The sequence below is a fragment of the Hyperoodon ampullatus genome, assembly GCF_949752795.1.
Source record: "Hyperoodon ampullatus genome assembly, chromosome: 4".
Taxonomy (NCBI): domain Eukaryota; kingdom Metazoa; phylum Chordata; class Mammalia; order Artiodactyla; family Ziphiidae; genus Hyperoodon; species Hyperoodon ampullatus.
Window position 1 is genome coordinate 116,994,122 of NC_136917.1, and position 16,140 is coordinate 117,010,261.

The 16,140-nt window shown below is 36.6% G+C and overlaps 1 protein-coding gene across 1 annotated transcript in view; it reads left to right on the forward strand.

Moving 5' to 3' along the window:
• Positions 1–1,024: 1,024 nt before the first annotated feature.
• The window catches only part of GFM2 (GTP dependent ribosome recycling factor mitochondrial 2), a gene marked incomplete at its 5' end in the record, with an annotated part of 40,804 nt that continues 25,688 nt past the window's right edge, over positions 1,025–16,140 (forward strand). Inside the window, 8 exons of the mRNA XM_079704122.1 lie at positions 1,025–1,084; positions 2,306–2,390; positions 4,411–4,468; positions 4,928–5,025; positions 8,881–9,006; positions 9,731–9,819; positions 14,346–14,434; positions 15,954–16,014. Coding sequence (XP_079560248.1) covers positions 1,025–1,084; positions 2,306–2,390; positions 4,411–4,468; positions 4,928–5,025; positions 8,881–9,006; positions 9,731–9,819; positions 14,346–14,434; positions 15,954–16,014 — 666 coding nt within the window. The remainder of the gene's footprint in view (positions 1,085–2,305; positions 2,391–4,410; positions 4,469–4,927; positions 5,026–8,880; positions 9,007–9,730; positions 9,820–14,345; positions 14,435–15,953; positions 16,015–16,140) is intronic.

Below are 16,140 nucleotides of genomic sequence, written 5' to 3' on the forward strand. Positions count from 1 at the left end.
TTCCATGCATTTCTCATAGCTTTGAGAGTGTACTTGATGCATCGTGGATATTTAGTAAACTTTTTTAAACTAAAGATGCTTAGTTTCCGTGATCATAGAAGAGGATTTACTTCTGTATATTTTTTACATGGTAAAAATACATATTTACATATTTATGGTAAATCAATATACCAATATGGTAAATCAATATATTAGGAAAATCAATATACAAATAAACCAAAAACTTATACTATCAGTGAGAAATTACCAAGTTAACATGTAGATGCTTACCTTTCTATACTTAATTCTGTTTTTTATTTTTACATAAAAGTGCTTTTTGGTTGGTATGATATATACTTGTAATTTCAGTGTATCTTTTTCTACAGTATCTTCATATCTTTCTTTTTTCTTAAAGATTTTTTTGATGTGGACCTTTTTTTTTTTCTTTTCTGGTGGTACGGGGCCTCTCCCATTGCAGAGCACAGGCTCCGGACGCTCAGGCTCAGGGGCCTAGCTGCTTCGCGGCATGTGGGATCTTCCCGGACCGGGGCACGAACCCGTGTCCCCTGCATCGGCAGGTGGACTCTCAACCACTGTGCCACCAGGGAAGCCCTGATGTGGACCATTTTTAAAGTCTTTATTGAATTTGTTAAGATGTTGCTTCTGTTTTATGTTTGGTTTTTTGGCCTCCAGGCATGTGGGATCTTCACTCCCCAACCAGGGATTGAACCTGCACCCCCTGCATTGGAAGGCGAAGTCTTAACCACTGGACCACCAGGGAAGTCCCTCTTCATATCTTTCTTGAAGAGTTAAAGGATGTTGAAAAAATAAGGGACCATATTCTCATGTTTAGTTTGAGCTTTCGTTTTCTGAATTATGCATTTTCTTTTTGATAGCTACAAATATTATTCCTACTTTTTAAAAGTAATACATTTTTACCTAATATATTACATTTGCCTTACATATGTCTTACATGTAATACATAAACTTAGTTTTGTAATTTTATATATTTCTTTTTCAGAGAGTAACAGTTTAGAGGTCCAAGATGTCCAATCTGAGGATATTTGCAGTGAATCATAAGAAAATATCCAGCTTGCACATTAATGTAAGTTTTTCTTGTAAAATTAAATGAACTTCAACAACTTCAGTTACTTGACTTCCGCAAAGGTCTAGTGTATCTCATATACTAGTATATCAACAGTTTCTTAACAGGGGGTATGGGGGAACCTGTAATCAACAAGAAGTATGCCTTATCATTAGTCTATAAATTCATTTTGCTACTTTAAAATCACCTGTGCAGCATTTTGAAGACTATCTGTATTCCATTTTTGAGGTCATTAGCAGCCCAAGGAGTTGCACAGTTTTTCTTCAGTGTTTTCATTTCTGATGCTTTCAGACTGTACACCCTGTGACAGGTGATGCTGTCTTACCCTGGCCATTATGAAGTAGAAATTTAAATAGTTTGAGTCTCTTCTCTACTTTTAATATATTTGCTTAGAATAATAGTGTTTTATTGCCAGAAACTTGGTAACTAATGTAGAAATAATACAGAAGGCACAGGTATGCATTCTGTGACATCATGAAAGGCAGATTGTGGCAGCCCAAAATCACTACATACACTAACTACAATTCCAAATATATTGACCGCCATTAAATGTGTATTTAGCGGTCCAGGGATAAATCGATGGAGAACATTCAACCTCTATGTGGGAATATTAGGAGAAGATACCTGGGGAGCTTTTAAAAATGCTATAGTTCCTCCAACTTCCCTTCCTTTTTAAAAGCTCTCCAGGTGATTCTAATATGTAGCCGCTGTTATAAATCTAGGTGAAAACACCTAATAGTTTCGGAGTTCATGACTCCCACCAGCTCTTAATAGGCTTAAAGGAGAACCAAGGGGTAGCCAGGGTTAGCAACCTTATTTAACCTTTCTGGCTCTCTGGAAACTTTAGGGTCGTTCTCAAACTGCAGCTATCAGAATCACCTGGAGGGCTTGTTAAAACACATTGTTGGACGCTATCCCTAGTTTCTGATTCTCTTCTCTGGAGTGGGTCCTGAGAACTTGTCTTTCAAATAAGATCCCTGTGATGCTACTGCTGCATGTCTAGGAGAGCCATCATCTAAGGTCAGCTCAAAAGAGCAAGCAGGATTAATTTTATCCTTATTTTTTATTGTAGTGTAATTTTGTGTTGTCACTTTTTAAAAGAATTGGAGTTAATAAATTGAGACTACTATATGGAGATTCAAAGCATAATTATGATGTTAAAACTATAGTAGTAAGTTATGCTAAAATAAAATTAACATTGTTTCTTTTTCTCCTCACTAGAATATGTGTTCCTCGAAAATAAGAGCAAGTCTAAAAAGATTAAGGCTACATGTGCTTCTTGGAAGAAATTACAGTTCCCTACCAGGTACAAATGTTAGATTCTTCTCATTTTACTTAAACTGCTTGCTTGCTTTCTCCCTTTTCTCTCTGTCTCTCTCTCTCTCTTTCTCTCTGTCTCTCATTTGCAAGCTTCTCCCTTATTAGGGGTCTCCAACCATTTTGAAAACAGTGGCTCCCTTTTACTTCTTGGCTCTTTGCTTGAGATGATTAGGAGTTGGAGTATTCTGATAGATGCTAGGAGGTAGTACCAGTAGACTTACGTTCCTCATCTGCTGTCCATCCTCATGAGCTGAGCAAAGGGAAGGGTCGGCTCAGAGGTTTAGCAGGTGAGTCTGCTTGTAGAGTGCTCTTGCTGTAAAATGTTGATTTTCCTAGTTCATTTCTGGTTTTTATACAAAAGTATTTTCTGTTAATAGAGGTTTAACAGGATAATTTATTTTGAGGGTTCTTAAGAGTAGTTTGGTTTAATATTTATCTGGGATAGATTAGGTTAGGTAATATGGCTATTAAAAGCCTGAAGGCTGAGGAACTGGCTACAGTTGCCCCTTGAACACAGATTTGAACTTCGATATAAGTTCAACCATGTAAGAGTCCACTTATATTTTTTCACTAAATGGGTACTGCAGTACTACATGATCCACGGTTGCTTGAATCTGCCCGTGTGGAACTGAGGATACAGAGGAACGATGTATGCACAGGGCAGGCTGTGAAGTTATACTTGGATTTTTGACTGCACAGGTGTTGGCACTTCTAACCTTCAGATTGTTCAAAGGTCAATTGTGCTGTAATTCTGAATGTGCTTCTTGTGTTTGAAGTAAGCAAGCATGTGGGAGACTTAGTGAAACTACAGTTGACCCTTGAACAATGAGGGGGTTACAGGTGCTGACCCCTCAAACAGTTGAAAATCACATATAACTGCAGTCAGCCCACCGCATCTGCAGTTCCATGTGCAGATTCAACCAGCTGCAAATCATGTACTGTAGCATGCATGTATTGAAAAAGATCCTTGGATAAGTGGGCCCACACACTTCACACCTGTGTTGTTCAAGGGTCACCTGTAGCTTCATTCTGTAGCTGTTCTCATTACCATCTTTGTCATGTGAGAATAATGGAGTAAAAATACCAGTTGGCTGTGTGACTTGTAAAGGCATGTGAATTTAATGTTCTGCATTATTGGTGTATATCTGGGTTTCTATATTTTGCCCGTACAAATTTATCTATAGCAGTACAGATTATCTTTCAGTCTTCAAACTGCCATCAGGTTTTCAAAATGTAACAGAAGTCATCATAATTTATTATAGAAATTTGGGAGAACTGGTTTAAATAGCAGGAAGGTATAAATTAAATTTATAAATGTAACTTAATTGTTTCTTTAGTATTAATAGAATAAATGGTAAGCATGGAGTAAGTCATTATGGACTTTTTTTTTCCAGAAGTACTGTTAGTTTTTACAAGTTGGCCTTTTACAAGTATTAGATTATTATAGCTTCTATTCAGTGATACCTCCCAGGCTGTCTTTATAGGTATCATGTCCTTGGAATTGCTGAGGGAAGGTAGGTCTCAAGCTGTACAAAAACTCATTATCAGCTGATATGAGTATCACTCTTTGCTCTTCAAGCCTTGACAATGTAGGTTTACAGGACTGTGCTTTTTTTTTTTGATTCAAGATCTACTAGTGCCTGAAGATTATTGTTATGAACATTAATTGTACTTTTAAAATTCTATTTATTATAGAATTCTATTATAGAATTGTAGCAGGTGGCAGAGATTGGGGTAAATCTATATTTTTCTAAGGATATAATCTAGAAATTGATGTTTAAAAACTTTATCTTGTTTCATTGTCATCCACAGGTTTTTTTTAGAGATTGCAAGAAAATAAATTTTAGGTAAATGAGTGTTATATTTAGCTTGAATTTTACTTTAATTGGATTTACTTTAATAGTAATTTTACTATTTGCTTAAAATTCTTTTAATTTCTTTCATTTATAAATTAAAGGAAATTTTCTTTAAATTTAACAGTTCAATTTTAACACTCTTTCCATTAGGTTTAATAGGAAATGATATCAAGTCCCTTCATTCCATCATCAATCCTCCTATTGCTAAGTAAGTACTGTCATTGATATTGTCTTTTCCATAGGCTGCCATGAAAAGTTACAGGTTTTTCACACAGGCTTAATTCAGCATTTAGTGAATGCTCTAATTTCTGTAACTTCCTGCCCTAGCTAATTAACTATAAATAGATATTGGTATGTATCTTAAAAGCTATTTGCTTGTCTCAATTCAATGCTAAAAAATTTTAATGTAGCAACAGCACACTTTTCATAGAAATAAATATAAGATAGTCACAAAATTGTAGTTAGCTCTTCTGTTACTTAGCTGTTTTGTCAGAGTAATGTGATAGTGATATGTTTTCCATTTTTCTAGTTTTTACACCATTATATAAATTGTTGAAATACCAACCAGCTTTGAAATTTGTGCAGCATAGATATTTTGGTTTTACAATTATAGTAATGTCCACCTTATAATACACGTCTTTTTTTTTATTTTTCCCCTTTTAAACAGAATCCGTAATATTGGAATTATGGCTCATATTGATGCAGGAAAAACTACCACCACAGAAAGAATATTGTATTATTCTGGATACACAAGATCACTGGGAGGTTAGAATGGATTCCTCCTCTCACCCTGCCCCCCCCCATTAGAAAAAACATCAATGGAAAATATTTTAATTAAGAAGTCAACCTAGGGCTTCCCTGGTGGTGCAGTGGTTGAGAGTCCGCCTGCCGATGCAGGGGACACGGGTTCGTGCCCCGGTCCAGGAAGATCCCACATGCCACGGAGCGGCTGGGCCCGTGAGCCATGGCCACTGAGCCTGCGTGTCCGGAGCCTGTGCTCCACAGCAGGAGAGGCCACAACAGTGAGAGGCCCGCATACCGCAAAAAAAAAAAAAAAAAAGAAGTCAACCTAGAGACCTTGAGTATGGCATGGAGGCACTGCTGTCTAAACCACAGCATAAAGTTAAGGTAGTTACAGTACTCACCAAAGGGTCTTTTTAGGTTCAATTAAACAATCAGACTCACAAGACTATCTTGGGCTATAGTTGGCACTGGTCTACTCAGAAGGCTGTGAGACAGGAAACATAGCTTACCAGCAGACCAGCAATAGATGTTTCTTTCTATAGAAGTTCTTATAGCAGTCCATATAGCTATGTGGGAACTGTCTTCTTTGGCCACCCAAAAGCTATAGCTTAGTTGCAAGGTAACAAGATTCACAGGAGCCACCCTAGCTTAGAAGACTCATGCCCCGTAGGAACGAGCATCTCTTGTTACAGCTCCATGGGTCATCTTCCTGGTTTCCCACAAGGGGCATGCCATACCCCACTCAGGGAAGCCTAAAGCTATGTATCTTCAGTAGGTATTTATAATTTATTATTAATTCTTCCCAGGTCAGATGTAGTTTACCAGTCAGAAATTATTTTTTCTATAAGTGTGTTGCCTAGCAATGCAGTTGGCATACTTGTTTTCTGGGCTGTAGGAGAAGAGAGAAAGTTAACCAGAAGTCAAATTCCCATGCAGAACAAGAAAGAATTTCATTAATCCTTAACCCCCAGTAATAGTATAATTTACCTAAGTTTTGAATTTACTTTTTTATTATAGTATGTCAAAAAGTGTGGTTCTTTTTTTTTTTTTTAATTTTATTTATTTTATTATTTATTTGGTTGTGCTGGGTCTTAGTTGCGGTAGGCGGGCTCTGTAGTTGAAGCTTGAGGGCTCCTTAGTTGTGGCTCACCGGCTCCTTTAGTTGTGGCATGCAAACTCTTAGTTGCAGCATGCATGTGGGATCTAGTTCCCTGACCAGGGTTTGAACCCGGGCCCCCTGCATTGGGAGCATGGAGTCTTAACCACTGCACCACCAGGGAAGTCCCAAAACTGTGGTTCTTGACCAGGCATGCACATTTAATGCCCATGTATCTTTTAAAGATTTTGTTTTGTTTTGTTTTGTTTTTAAATAACAGTGCCCTAGCTCCACTCTGAAAATTAAGATTCAGCATGTCTGGGTATGGCCTGGATGTCTGTATTTTTGCATCACGTATTTTGAAACTTGTATTTGACTCACACACACTTATGATTGTTATATTTCTCTGATGAATCAACCCTTTTATCATTATGAAGTGCCTTTCTTTATCTCTGGTGAAACAGTTTGTTTTGAAATGTGACATGGAGGTCATCAGGTCCATAATACCAGAAGTAGAAATAACTGTCTTTTTCAAAAGCTCCGCAGTGATTTTGAAATGCACTCTATTGAGACCCATTTCTCTAGACCCTTGGAATTGGCTGAGACTTAATATTTATAGAGGAGAAAACCACTCACGATTAGAATCTTCATGATGATAGTTTCCTAAATGTATACGCACATGAATTTCTCATAGAATTTATTGCTGTGTAAATGGGGAAATAACAGACAGCAAAACACTGAACATTGTTAGGCTTCCTCTTTTGTATCACGAATCTGATTAGAATCCTTCCCTCAAATCCCCTGAGTGTATCCTTGAGTCGAGGGTCCAGATGAGGTGGACGCAGGCAATTTTCAAGTAAACAGTTATTTTTTAATTGTGGTAAAAAAAACACATAACATAAAATTTACCATCTTAACTGTCTCTAAGTGTACAGTTCAGTAGTGTTGAGTATATTCACATTGTTTGCAACTATTCTACAGAACTTTTTCATCTTGCAAAGCCCAAACTATATGCCCATCGAACAACAACTCCCCATTGCCCCCTCTGCCCAGCCGCTGGAAACCACCCTTATACTTTCTTTTTCTATGAATCTGACTAGTCTAGGAATATATATATATATTAGATACACACACACACACACACACACACACACACACACACACACACACAAAAGATATGTTTTGAGGTTCTTTTTCTGGTTCAGGCCAGAGGCCTAGAAACTATCCAAATTGTGGCAGAATTTGTTGATTCAAGGTTGATTTTATTAGCCATATGTGTAATCATAAAGAAATAATAGGACTTCCCTGGTGGCACAGTGGTTGGGAATCTGCCTGCCAATGCAGGGAACACGGGTTCGAGCCCTGGTCCAGGAAGATCCCATATGCCGCAGGGAACTAAGCCTTTATGCTGCAACAACTGAGCCTGTGCTCTAGAGCCCGCAAGCCACAACTACTGAGCCCGCATGACCAGAGCCCATTCTCCGCAACAAAGAGAAGCCACTGCAGTGAGAAGCCCGTGCACCACAACGAAGAGTAGCCCCCACTCACCGCAACTAGAGAAAGCCCGTGCGCAGCTATGAAGACCCAACACAGCCAATAAATAATTTATATTTTAAAATAATAATAATAGTAATAGGAAATAAAGTTCTTTATCTTTGTGCAAATTTTTATTTTTTGAGTGTCTTAGAAACTTACTGCCTTATGTAGAACCTCTGGTTAGTTATTTGGTCTTTGTCTTCTTAATGATGCTTGTTTTCTCGGTTAGTTATATTGTGAATAACTGGCAATACTGCTACAATTCTTTAACATTGATATTTGGAGTTGCTGACAGATACATTTTTCTTGCTATTTTACCCTCTGTTGGTGCATTTGTGTGTGTATGTATATTTATACACGTATACACACACAAAAATGATATGGAGTAACTAGTTAGCATTTTAGAGGTTTAATGCTGACATAAGCAGTGGTAGTATAAAGGCCATGATAACTTGAATTTTGATTGGTAAAGATCAGCTCTTTGTCATTTCTTTTCCTGAATAAGAGTAAGAGTAAAATGCATAATTCAAGAATTTTACTGCAGAGTAATTTGAGTGACCTTTTTGGTAGTCAGGATAAATTTTATCCATGACTTTATACTATAGAAGACTTTATATTTGTATAAATAAATCCTAAAAGGAAAATTTAGTAATGAGAAAAGTTTGTAAAAGATGATTTAACTTTGGAGGAATTTTTTCTCTACCTTATTCCATGTAGCTACCATTTACTGAGCTAGGTACTTTATATATATAGTCTCATTTCATTCTTATAACAATCCAGCAAGGTTGGCTTTACTAGCCATATTTTAAAAACTAGGTTAAGTAACTTGCTCAAGATTGTAGAGAAGTGATAAAGTTGGGATTTAAATTTGGTCTGTCTGCTCTTACGGCATTACTCTGCCTCCTGTCAAGGGATCAGGTGTGAGGAACATCAGATAAGGACGGGATAATGAAAGTTAAACTAGGAAAAAAATGGAAGAAGTATATGGTTCAGTAAAATTAAAATATTAAAAGAGTTTAATCTTAGTTATTACAGAAAAATTATTTTTATGGAAAAATTACTCATCTGAAAAATCTTTTTCTAGAATGATGATATATTTAGAGAATGATTACAGGCTCTAAATATTAAACCAAATATTTTATGAACAGTTTTTCTTAAAGCAAATTAAACTGTGTCAGGTAGATATCAGAGACCTATAAAATATACTTTTAAGCCTAACTATGTCATTTTTTTTTCCTGGTTAGATGTTGATGATGGAGACACGGTGACAGATTTCATGGCTCAAGAGCGAGAACGAGGCATAACTATTCAATCAGCTGCTGTTACATTCGATTGGAAGGGGTATAGAATCAATCTGATTGATACACCAGGTATAGTGCTGTTTCAGCAATGCAGAGGTGCTGCATTATTTTGAGGCTTTTCTGTTTGTGTATGTGTGGGTTTTTTTTAATTGTGGTAAAAAATATATATATATCATAAAATTTACTGTCTTAACCATTTTTAAGTGTACTGTTCAGTAGTGTTAAGTATGTTCGCATTATTGTGAAATAGATCTCCAGAACTTTTTCATTTTGTTGAACTGAAACTCTACACCCATAAAACGACTTTTCTTCTTTGTCCTCTCCCCTAAATCCTGGTAACCACCATTCTACTTTGTAGATCTATGAGACTGACTACTTTAGATACCTCTTATAAGTAGAGTCGTACTCTATTTGTCCTTTTGTGACTGGCTTATTTCACTTAGCAAAATTTTTCAGGGTTCATCCATGTTGTAGCCTGTGACAGGATTTCCTTCCTTTTTAAGGCTGCATAGTATTCCATTGCCCATAAGTAACACATTTTGTATATATACAAAATTTTATACACACACACACACACCATTCATCCATTGATGGATATTTGGGTTGCTTCTGCCTCTTGGCTATTGTGAATAGTGCTGTTCTGAACATGGGGGCGTAAATATCTCTTTGAGATTATCCTTTCATTTATTCTGGGTATGTACCCAAACTGGGATTGCTAGATCACGTGGTGGTGGTGGTGATGGTGGTGATGGTTTAAAGATTTTAGGTGTTACATTTCTCATCCTTTTCTTAGGTCATGTGGACTTTACCTTGGAAGTTGAGCGCTGCCTAAGAGTGTTAGATGGTGCAGTGGCTGTGTTTGATGCCTCTGCTGGTGTAGAGGTAAAAAATATTGTCGAAGTAAAGTGAAGATAGAACAGCATGATTTTTTTTTAAAAGTAGAATGCATCAGATTGATTTAACTATAACCCTTTATTTGGTAAGCTCATATAAATCCAATTATGGTTAAAGGAATTTGGAATTTAATATTGAGATGTGATTTATATATGATCTCATATACTTCATAGTAAAAGGGAAGGTAAAGTTTGCTTTTCTGTAGGAAATACGAAAGTTTTGAGAACTCTGAAGAGTCTGAGTCTGAGCTAACAAGTTCGTCTGCCATAGTTTTATGGATTCTGGCAGAAGACACAAGGTTTCTGAGTCAGGGATGAAGGACTTTATTAATCACCAAAATAGCAATATCCAGAGTATCAGCATTTCCTTGTGTTGGTTCCTCAAGCCCTAATTCCCATAGGGTGACAAAGGGAAGTCAGGTGACAGCTGCAGTGGAACCCTGTGCTTAGAGAATGCAAGTATTTTATAATGGGCAGTAAACATGCCTGCTTCTTGTAAGCCAACCTACGTTTTGCTCTGAAGGGAGATACAATATCTTTCTAAACTGTTCGCTATACAAACATTTTTGAAAAGATAGTCCAGAATAAAGGCAGTCAGTGCCTCTCCTGACAAAACATGCAGAAATGTGAGCGACCCATGAAGGATTTTCTCCCAAAACTTAATATAAAACTCCTTGAATAAATCCTGCAAGTGGGTTTATAATAAAATTGTTGCTACTGGGGTCAGTTATGCTCTCTTTAGCTGGTACTCCATTTGTTTTATAATCTCAAGATTGGCTTTATCTTGAATATAGAACCCACATTAGTTCTTCTAATCTTAAAATTACTAAAAACGATACCTTAATTAAGGGATCAAAATCAATATCCCCCCAAATTTGACAGATTGATACCATGGGCCTCCTGATATGATGTACTAAGAAGGATACAACATTACCTATGTTGTATTCCTGGCAAAAATGTTTGGCCCAAATCATGAGAAAACAAATCTAAATTGAAAGACATTGTGCAAAACAACTGGCCAAGACTTTTCAGAAATTCAAAAAAAATGTTTTAACATAAGGAAAATGAACAATTGGGGTTGGGGGGAAGCTGTGGAATTGTTCTAGATTAAAGGATTCTAAAGAGACAAGAAAACTAAATGTAATATATTCTCTTTGGCTGAATCCTGGATCAAAAAGAAAAAGTTACAAAGGACATCACTGGGAAAATCAGAAATTTGAATATGTAATATATAAAAGTATTGTGTCAACTTAAATTTTCCTGAATGTGGTCTTTGTAATTGATTATGTAGGAAAATGTCCTTATTCTTAGGAAATGCATGCTGAAGTATTTAGGATTAAAGTCTCATGGTGTCTGCAACTTGCTCTCATGGTTCAGCTCCCATCCACCCACACATACACACATGGTATTAGTTTTGGGTACTTTGATCAGTAGATGCCAAGATGGGATTAGATGTATAGGAGATTTATCGGGGGGAAATGCCTGCGAAGAATAAGGGAGAAAAGAGGGAAGTGGGAGAGGGCGTTCAGACCACAGGGCAGGCTGACACCTGTGAAGGAGAGGGGGAAGGATGGGGGGTTAGGCAGGAAGAGTCTCAGGCTATAGTACAGTTCCAAAAGGGTTTGGCTACGCTCATGGGGAGTCCCCAAGCTAATGTTACCTGTTAGAGGAGCCCATGTCTTGTGGGAATAGGCCTCCATTAGTCCTCTGCTGAGCTCAGTCATTAGCTGGAAATAGCCCCCAAGAAGGTGCGCCTTGAGAATACGTGGTGGTAGATCTAGAAGGGTAACAGTTGGAACCATCAGTTAATCATGCTCTTTATAGTAGTTCCAAGTGGCACATTTTCCCAGCCACCAGACACATAATGTTTTATATATAGAGAAAAAAGGCAAGTGTAACATGTTAATATTTGGTGAATCTAGGTGAAGAGTACGTGGATACTTAATTGTACTAGTTCGAGGGGAAATAATACAGTTATTGAAAGCCCCACCTGAGGACCCCTGACAGACAGTTATATTTGCTGGATATAAAGCCTGACACTGATGTCTGAGGTTGATTATACACCTATTATTTCTATTTCTTTGAGTCATTTCATTTCCTAATGGTTGCATCCTTCCTGTCATTATAACTTCTTTACATAAATTTGACACTTAATCATTCAGATTGCATTATTTACAAGATTGAAATATGCTGTAATAGGAAGTTTCTGAATTTGTGATACAGGAGGCTGTTGTTTGCTAAAACAGTAGATGGACTTTTAGCTGGCAGGTGGGGTGATGGGAATTTTTGTTTTATTTTTTAATATGTTTAGTTCTTGGGAAATTTATAGTATATATCCCCCCACCCCCACATAAAAATTAGTTTGGAGTGGATCATAGTGTTAAGCTAAATCCGTATACCTTCTAGAGGGAAAATAAAGTATTATCTTAACAACTTTGGTGTGGGTGGAGGGGGTGGTAGGTAACAATTTCTTGGAGAAGACACAAGAAGCATAAAACAAAAACAAGTTGATTAATTGGACCTCATCAAAATTATGTGCTTGAAACTTAAAAAGGCAAGCCTTAGACTGTGGGAAAATTTATAATGTTAGATAAAATATTATATGAATGTTGAACTTCCAGAGTGCAATAACAGTTGATTATGTAGAGAATATTATTGTCTTAGGTAGTATGTACTGAAATTTTCACAGTACATGTGTATGACCAAAGACTTGTATCCAGAATATATGAAGAACTGCATATCAATAATAAAAACTAACAACCCAATTTAAAAAAAAGACAAAGGACTTGAATGGGTACTTTACCAAAGAAGACATGTGAATGACCAGTAAGCACATGAAAAGATGCTCAGTCTCATTGGTCGTTAGGGAAATGCAAATTAAAATTACAAAGAGACCATTTCATACCCACAAGAATGGCTACAATTAAAAAGAATGATAGCAAATCGTGGTTGAGGATGTGGAGTAACTGGAACTCTTATACATTGTTGGTGGGACTGTAAAATATTATAACCATTTTGGAAGACTATTTGGCAGTTTCTTATAAAAGTAAATATACACTTGTCCTATAACCCAGCAGTTCTACTCCTCCATCTTTATCCAAGGGAATGAAAACATTTGTTCACCAAAGATTTGTTCAGAATGTTTATAGCAGCTAAATTCATAATAGTCCCAAATTAGAAACAACACAAGTGCACATCCACATGTGGATAGAAAAACTGGTACATTTATACAAAGGAATTTAGCAGTAAAACTGAACCAGTATGCCCAACAACATGAATGAATGTCAAAAACATTATGTTGGGTGAAAGAAGCCATGCTATTTATATGAGGTTCAATAATAGGCGGAATGAATCTATGGTGGCAGAAATCAGAACAGATTGCTATGGGGGGAGGGACATAAAAATCTCTAATGTTCTATATGTTCTTTCTCTTTATTGGGGTAATAGTTATACAAGTATATGCATTTATTAAAATTCATTGAACTATAAACTGAAAATCTGTATTGACCCTCGAACAACATGGGTTTAAACTTCATGGGTTCACTTATATGTGGATTTTTTCCACTAAATACGGGCTTCAGAACTATATAATCCATGGTTGGTTGAATCCGCAGTTGCGGAACAGCACATAGGGAGGGCCAACTGTAAAGTTATAAGTGGTTTTTGACTTTGCAGAGGTTGGCACCCCTAATCCCTATATTGTTCAAGGGTCAACTATTTTATTGTATATCAATTTTACCTAATAAAACAAATGACAAACTGGCTTCTGTTTTAACAGTGTCAGCACATTAGGCTTTTAATGCTCTGCTTCAGGGCTATTAGACTCTACTAGGCAAACTGTTTATATTTAACATGTACAGAAAGTGGAATTAAAAGAAGCCAAATATTAAAAATTACTTGTTTAACAACAACAAAAAAGCCAAGTAGAAAAGCATATGAGAATTGTAACTTAGAAATACAGGTATTGGCTTCCTTTTCCCCCGTTAAATCCTCTTCAGTTTATATGAACGTTCAAACATTCACAGTAAAAATACACGATTTTTATCATAGTAGTGTTTTATAGTACGTTCCTATTCTTTTTACATCACAACTGTCTGAATTAATTAAGGCAAAAGTCCATATTTCACAGATCAGAAAACTGATGAGTTCAGTATTGTGTGACGTTACTAAGTAAGGTGAAGGCAAACAAAAAGTAGGTCTTGTAATTCTTGGTTAAGTCCTCTTTCTGTGACTCCCAGTACTTCCCAGTTGTTAATTCCCTTTGTGTTGCAACCTAGTTCACCCGAAGTATTCTCAGTTTGAAGCATAATCTTCAGTCATGCTTGATCATTTTCTTAACTGTTTTAACCTGATAGCATAAGAGTGGGTCTAGAGGTATGTGTGCAACGGTGCTAATTCTGTGCTAGAATAGGGCCCAATTCTATGTTATAATCGAGTCTTAGGTCTGCTTATTCCATGTGTAGTAACATAGTTATTTTTGTCAAATATGGGTTTTTTTTCTTATCTTTGCTCTAGGCACAAACTCTTACAGTATGGAGGCAAGCTGATAAACACAAGATACCTCGAATCTGTTTTTTAAACAAGATGGACAAAATTGGAGCAAGGTATTTAATGTGTGTTTCTTTGGCTTATCAAAGTAAGAATATGATTTGAGCTTTTAATGCACTATAACTTAAATTTATAAACAGCTGTTCCCTATAAAGTATAAATATTCCATGGAATCCCAATTCAATCCCATTTTTAAAAAATTTCAGAGCAGTTGATTCATAGGTAAAGTAACAATGTGGGATTAATAGAGAGCTGATAGATGATGAATCGTTCTGATTCTAATGTAGAGAGGCTTTATCCTGTTTTCTAGGCTCCTGACAGAGTGATGTCTTGCTGATTCCATTGCTTCTATTTAGAGCTGTATGGTCAAGTCCTTGTATTGCTGAATGTTACGGTGCTCCGTCATTGCTAATGGGGGAGGGAAGAGAATTGTTTCTTGTAGTTGCTTCACAGAATGATGTTCTTCCTTGTCCCCAATTTTCTTTAATGGGTAAAATGCTCTCAATGAAAGGAAACTAGGAGAGGAGAATGTAGATGTTTTGAGACCTGCATATAGGGCAAAAGAGTTAATGCTGAGATGTAGTGGTAATACTGCAGACTTACAGAGTGGTAATCCAAAATGGATACGTTGTTCTGAGAACAGAATTCAGACAATCAAGAATATATGAAGGATTTGGAGAAAATGTGAAAGGGCAAGAATTAAGAATCAAAGGATACTGGGGAAATGTGAAAGGGAGAGATCCTGATCTGTGGTATGAGAGTGGCAATAAGAAAACATAAACCGTGTCTCTCCTGATATCACACAGTATGCTTTGTATTTCTGTAACTCTACAGTAATTCTAAGGCTGCTGGTTTAGAGGACTTTTGTCTTGATTAGTAAAAGCACAGCAACCTTCAAAATGTGCTAGGCTTAGGTTCTGACCCTTTTCTGTTTGGAGTTCCTTGAGGCTGAGGGAAATACTGCCTATACTGACTGACAGCACCTGTGATGATGGGGAGGGAGATGACTGGATACTAGGCTGCTTCTTAAAGACATGGGGACCAGAATGATCTGCATGTATGATTCAGCCCGCGTGCCAAAGATGTGTCATGTGTTCCATAGGTAGCCAACCCTAGTGTTAGCACAGAAATGAACAGCATAGCATATGGTACGAACAATGCCTAAGATAAAAGTGTAGAAAAATTAGTCAGGCTGGCTCTTGGAAGAAAGTGGGTAGTTGTGTGATAACAAATATAGTTGTTAGAAGAAAGAATCTTTGACTTGTAATCACAAATCTTGCATTTGAATCTTAACTCCAGTTTATTATGTGTGACCTTGATCAAGTCACTTAACCTCAAACTTTAGTTAAATGAAGCTCACAATAATAATAATACCCTAAATACGTGTGTGGCAGAATTATGGTAGATACTCAATCACTATTATCTGAAATTAATGTTAAAAGATTACAAGATGTTGTCCTGTGGAAAACTGTTAAATGGTAAACGTTAGGAACAATTCAGGGTTATAATTTGAGAGTACATTCTTAAATCCTGTTTTAAGTATCTTAACATTTTAAATGATTTTACTTTCTACAGTTTTAACTATGCTGTTGAAAGCATCAGAGAGAAGTTAAAGGCAAAGCCTTTGCTTTTACAGGTTGGTTGATTAATATTTGGTTTATTAATATGAACAGATCCTTCTCAGTTTCCTCATCAACATATTTTATTGTAGCATATTACATACATTTTTGAAGCTATCGCAAATCCTTTTGGAAGAAGTTAG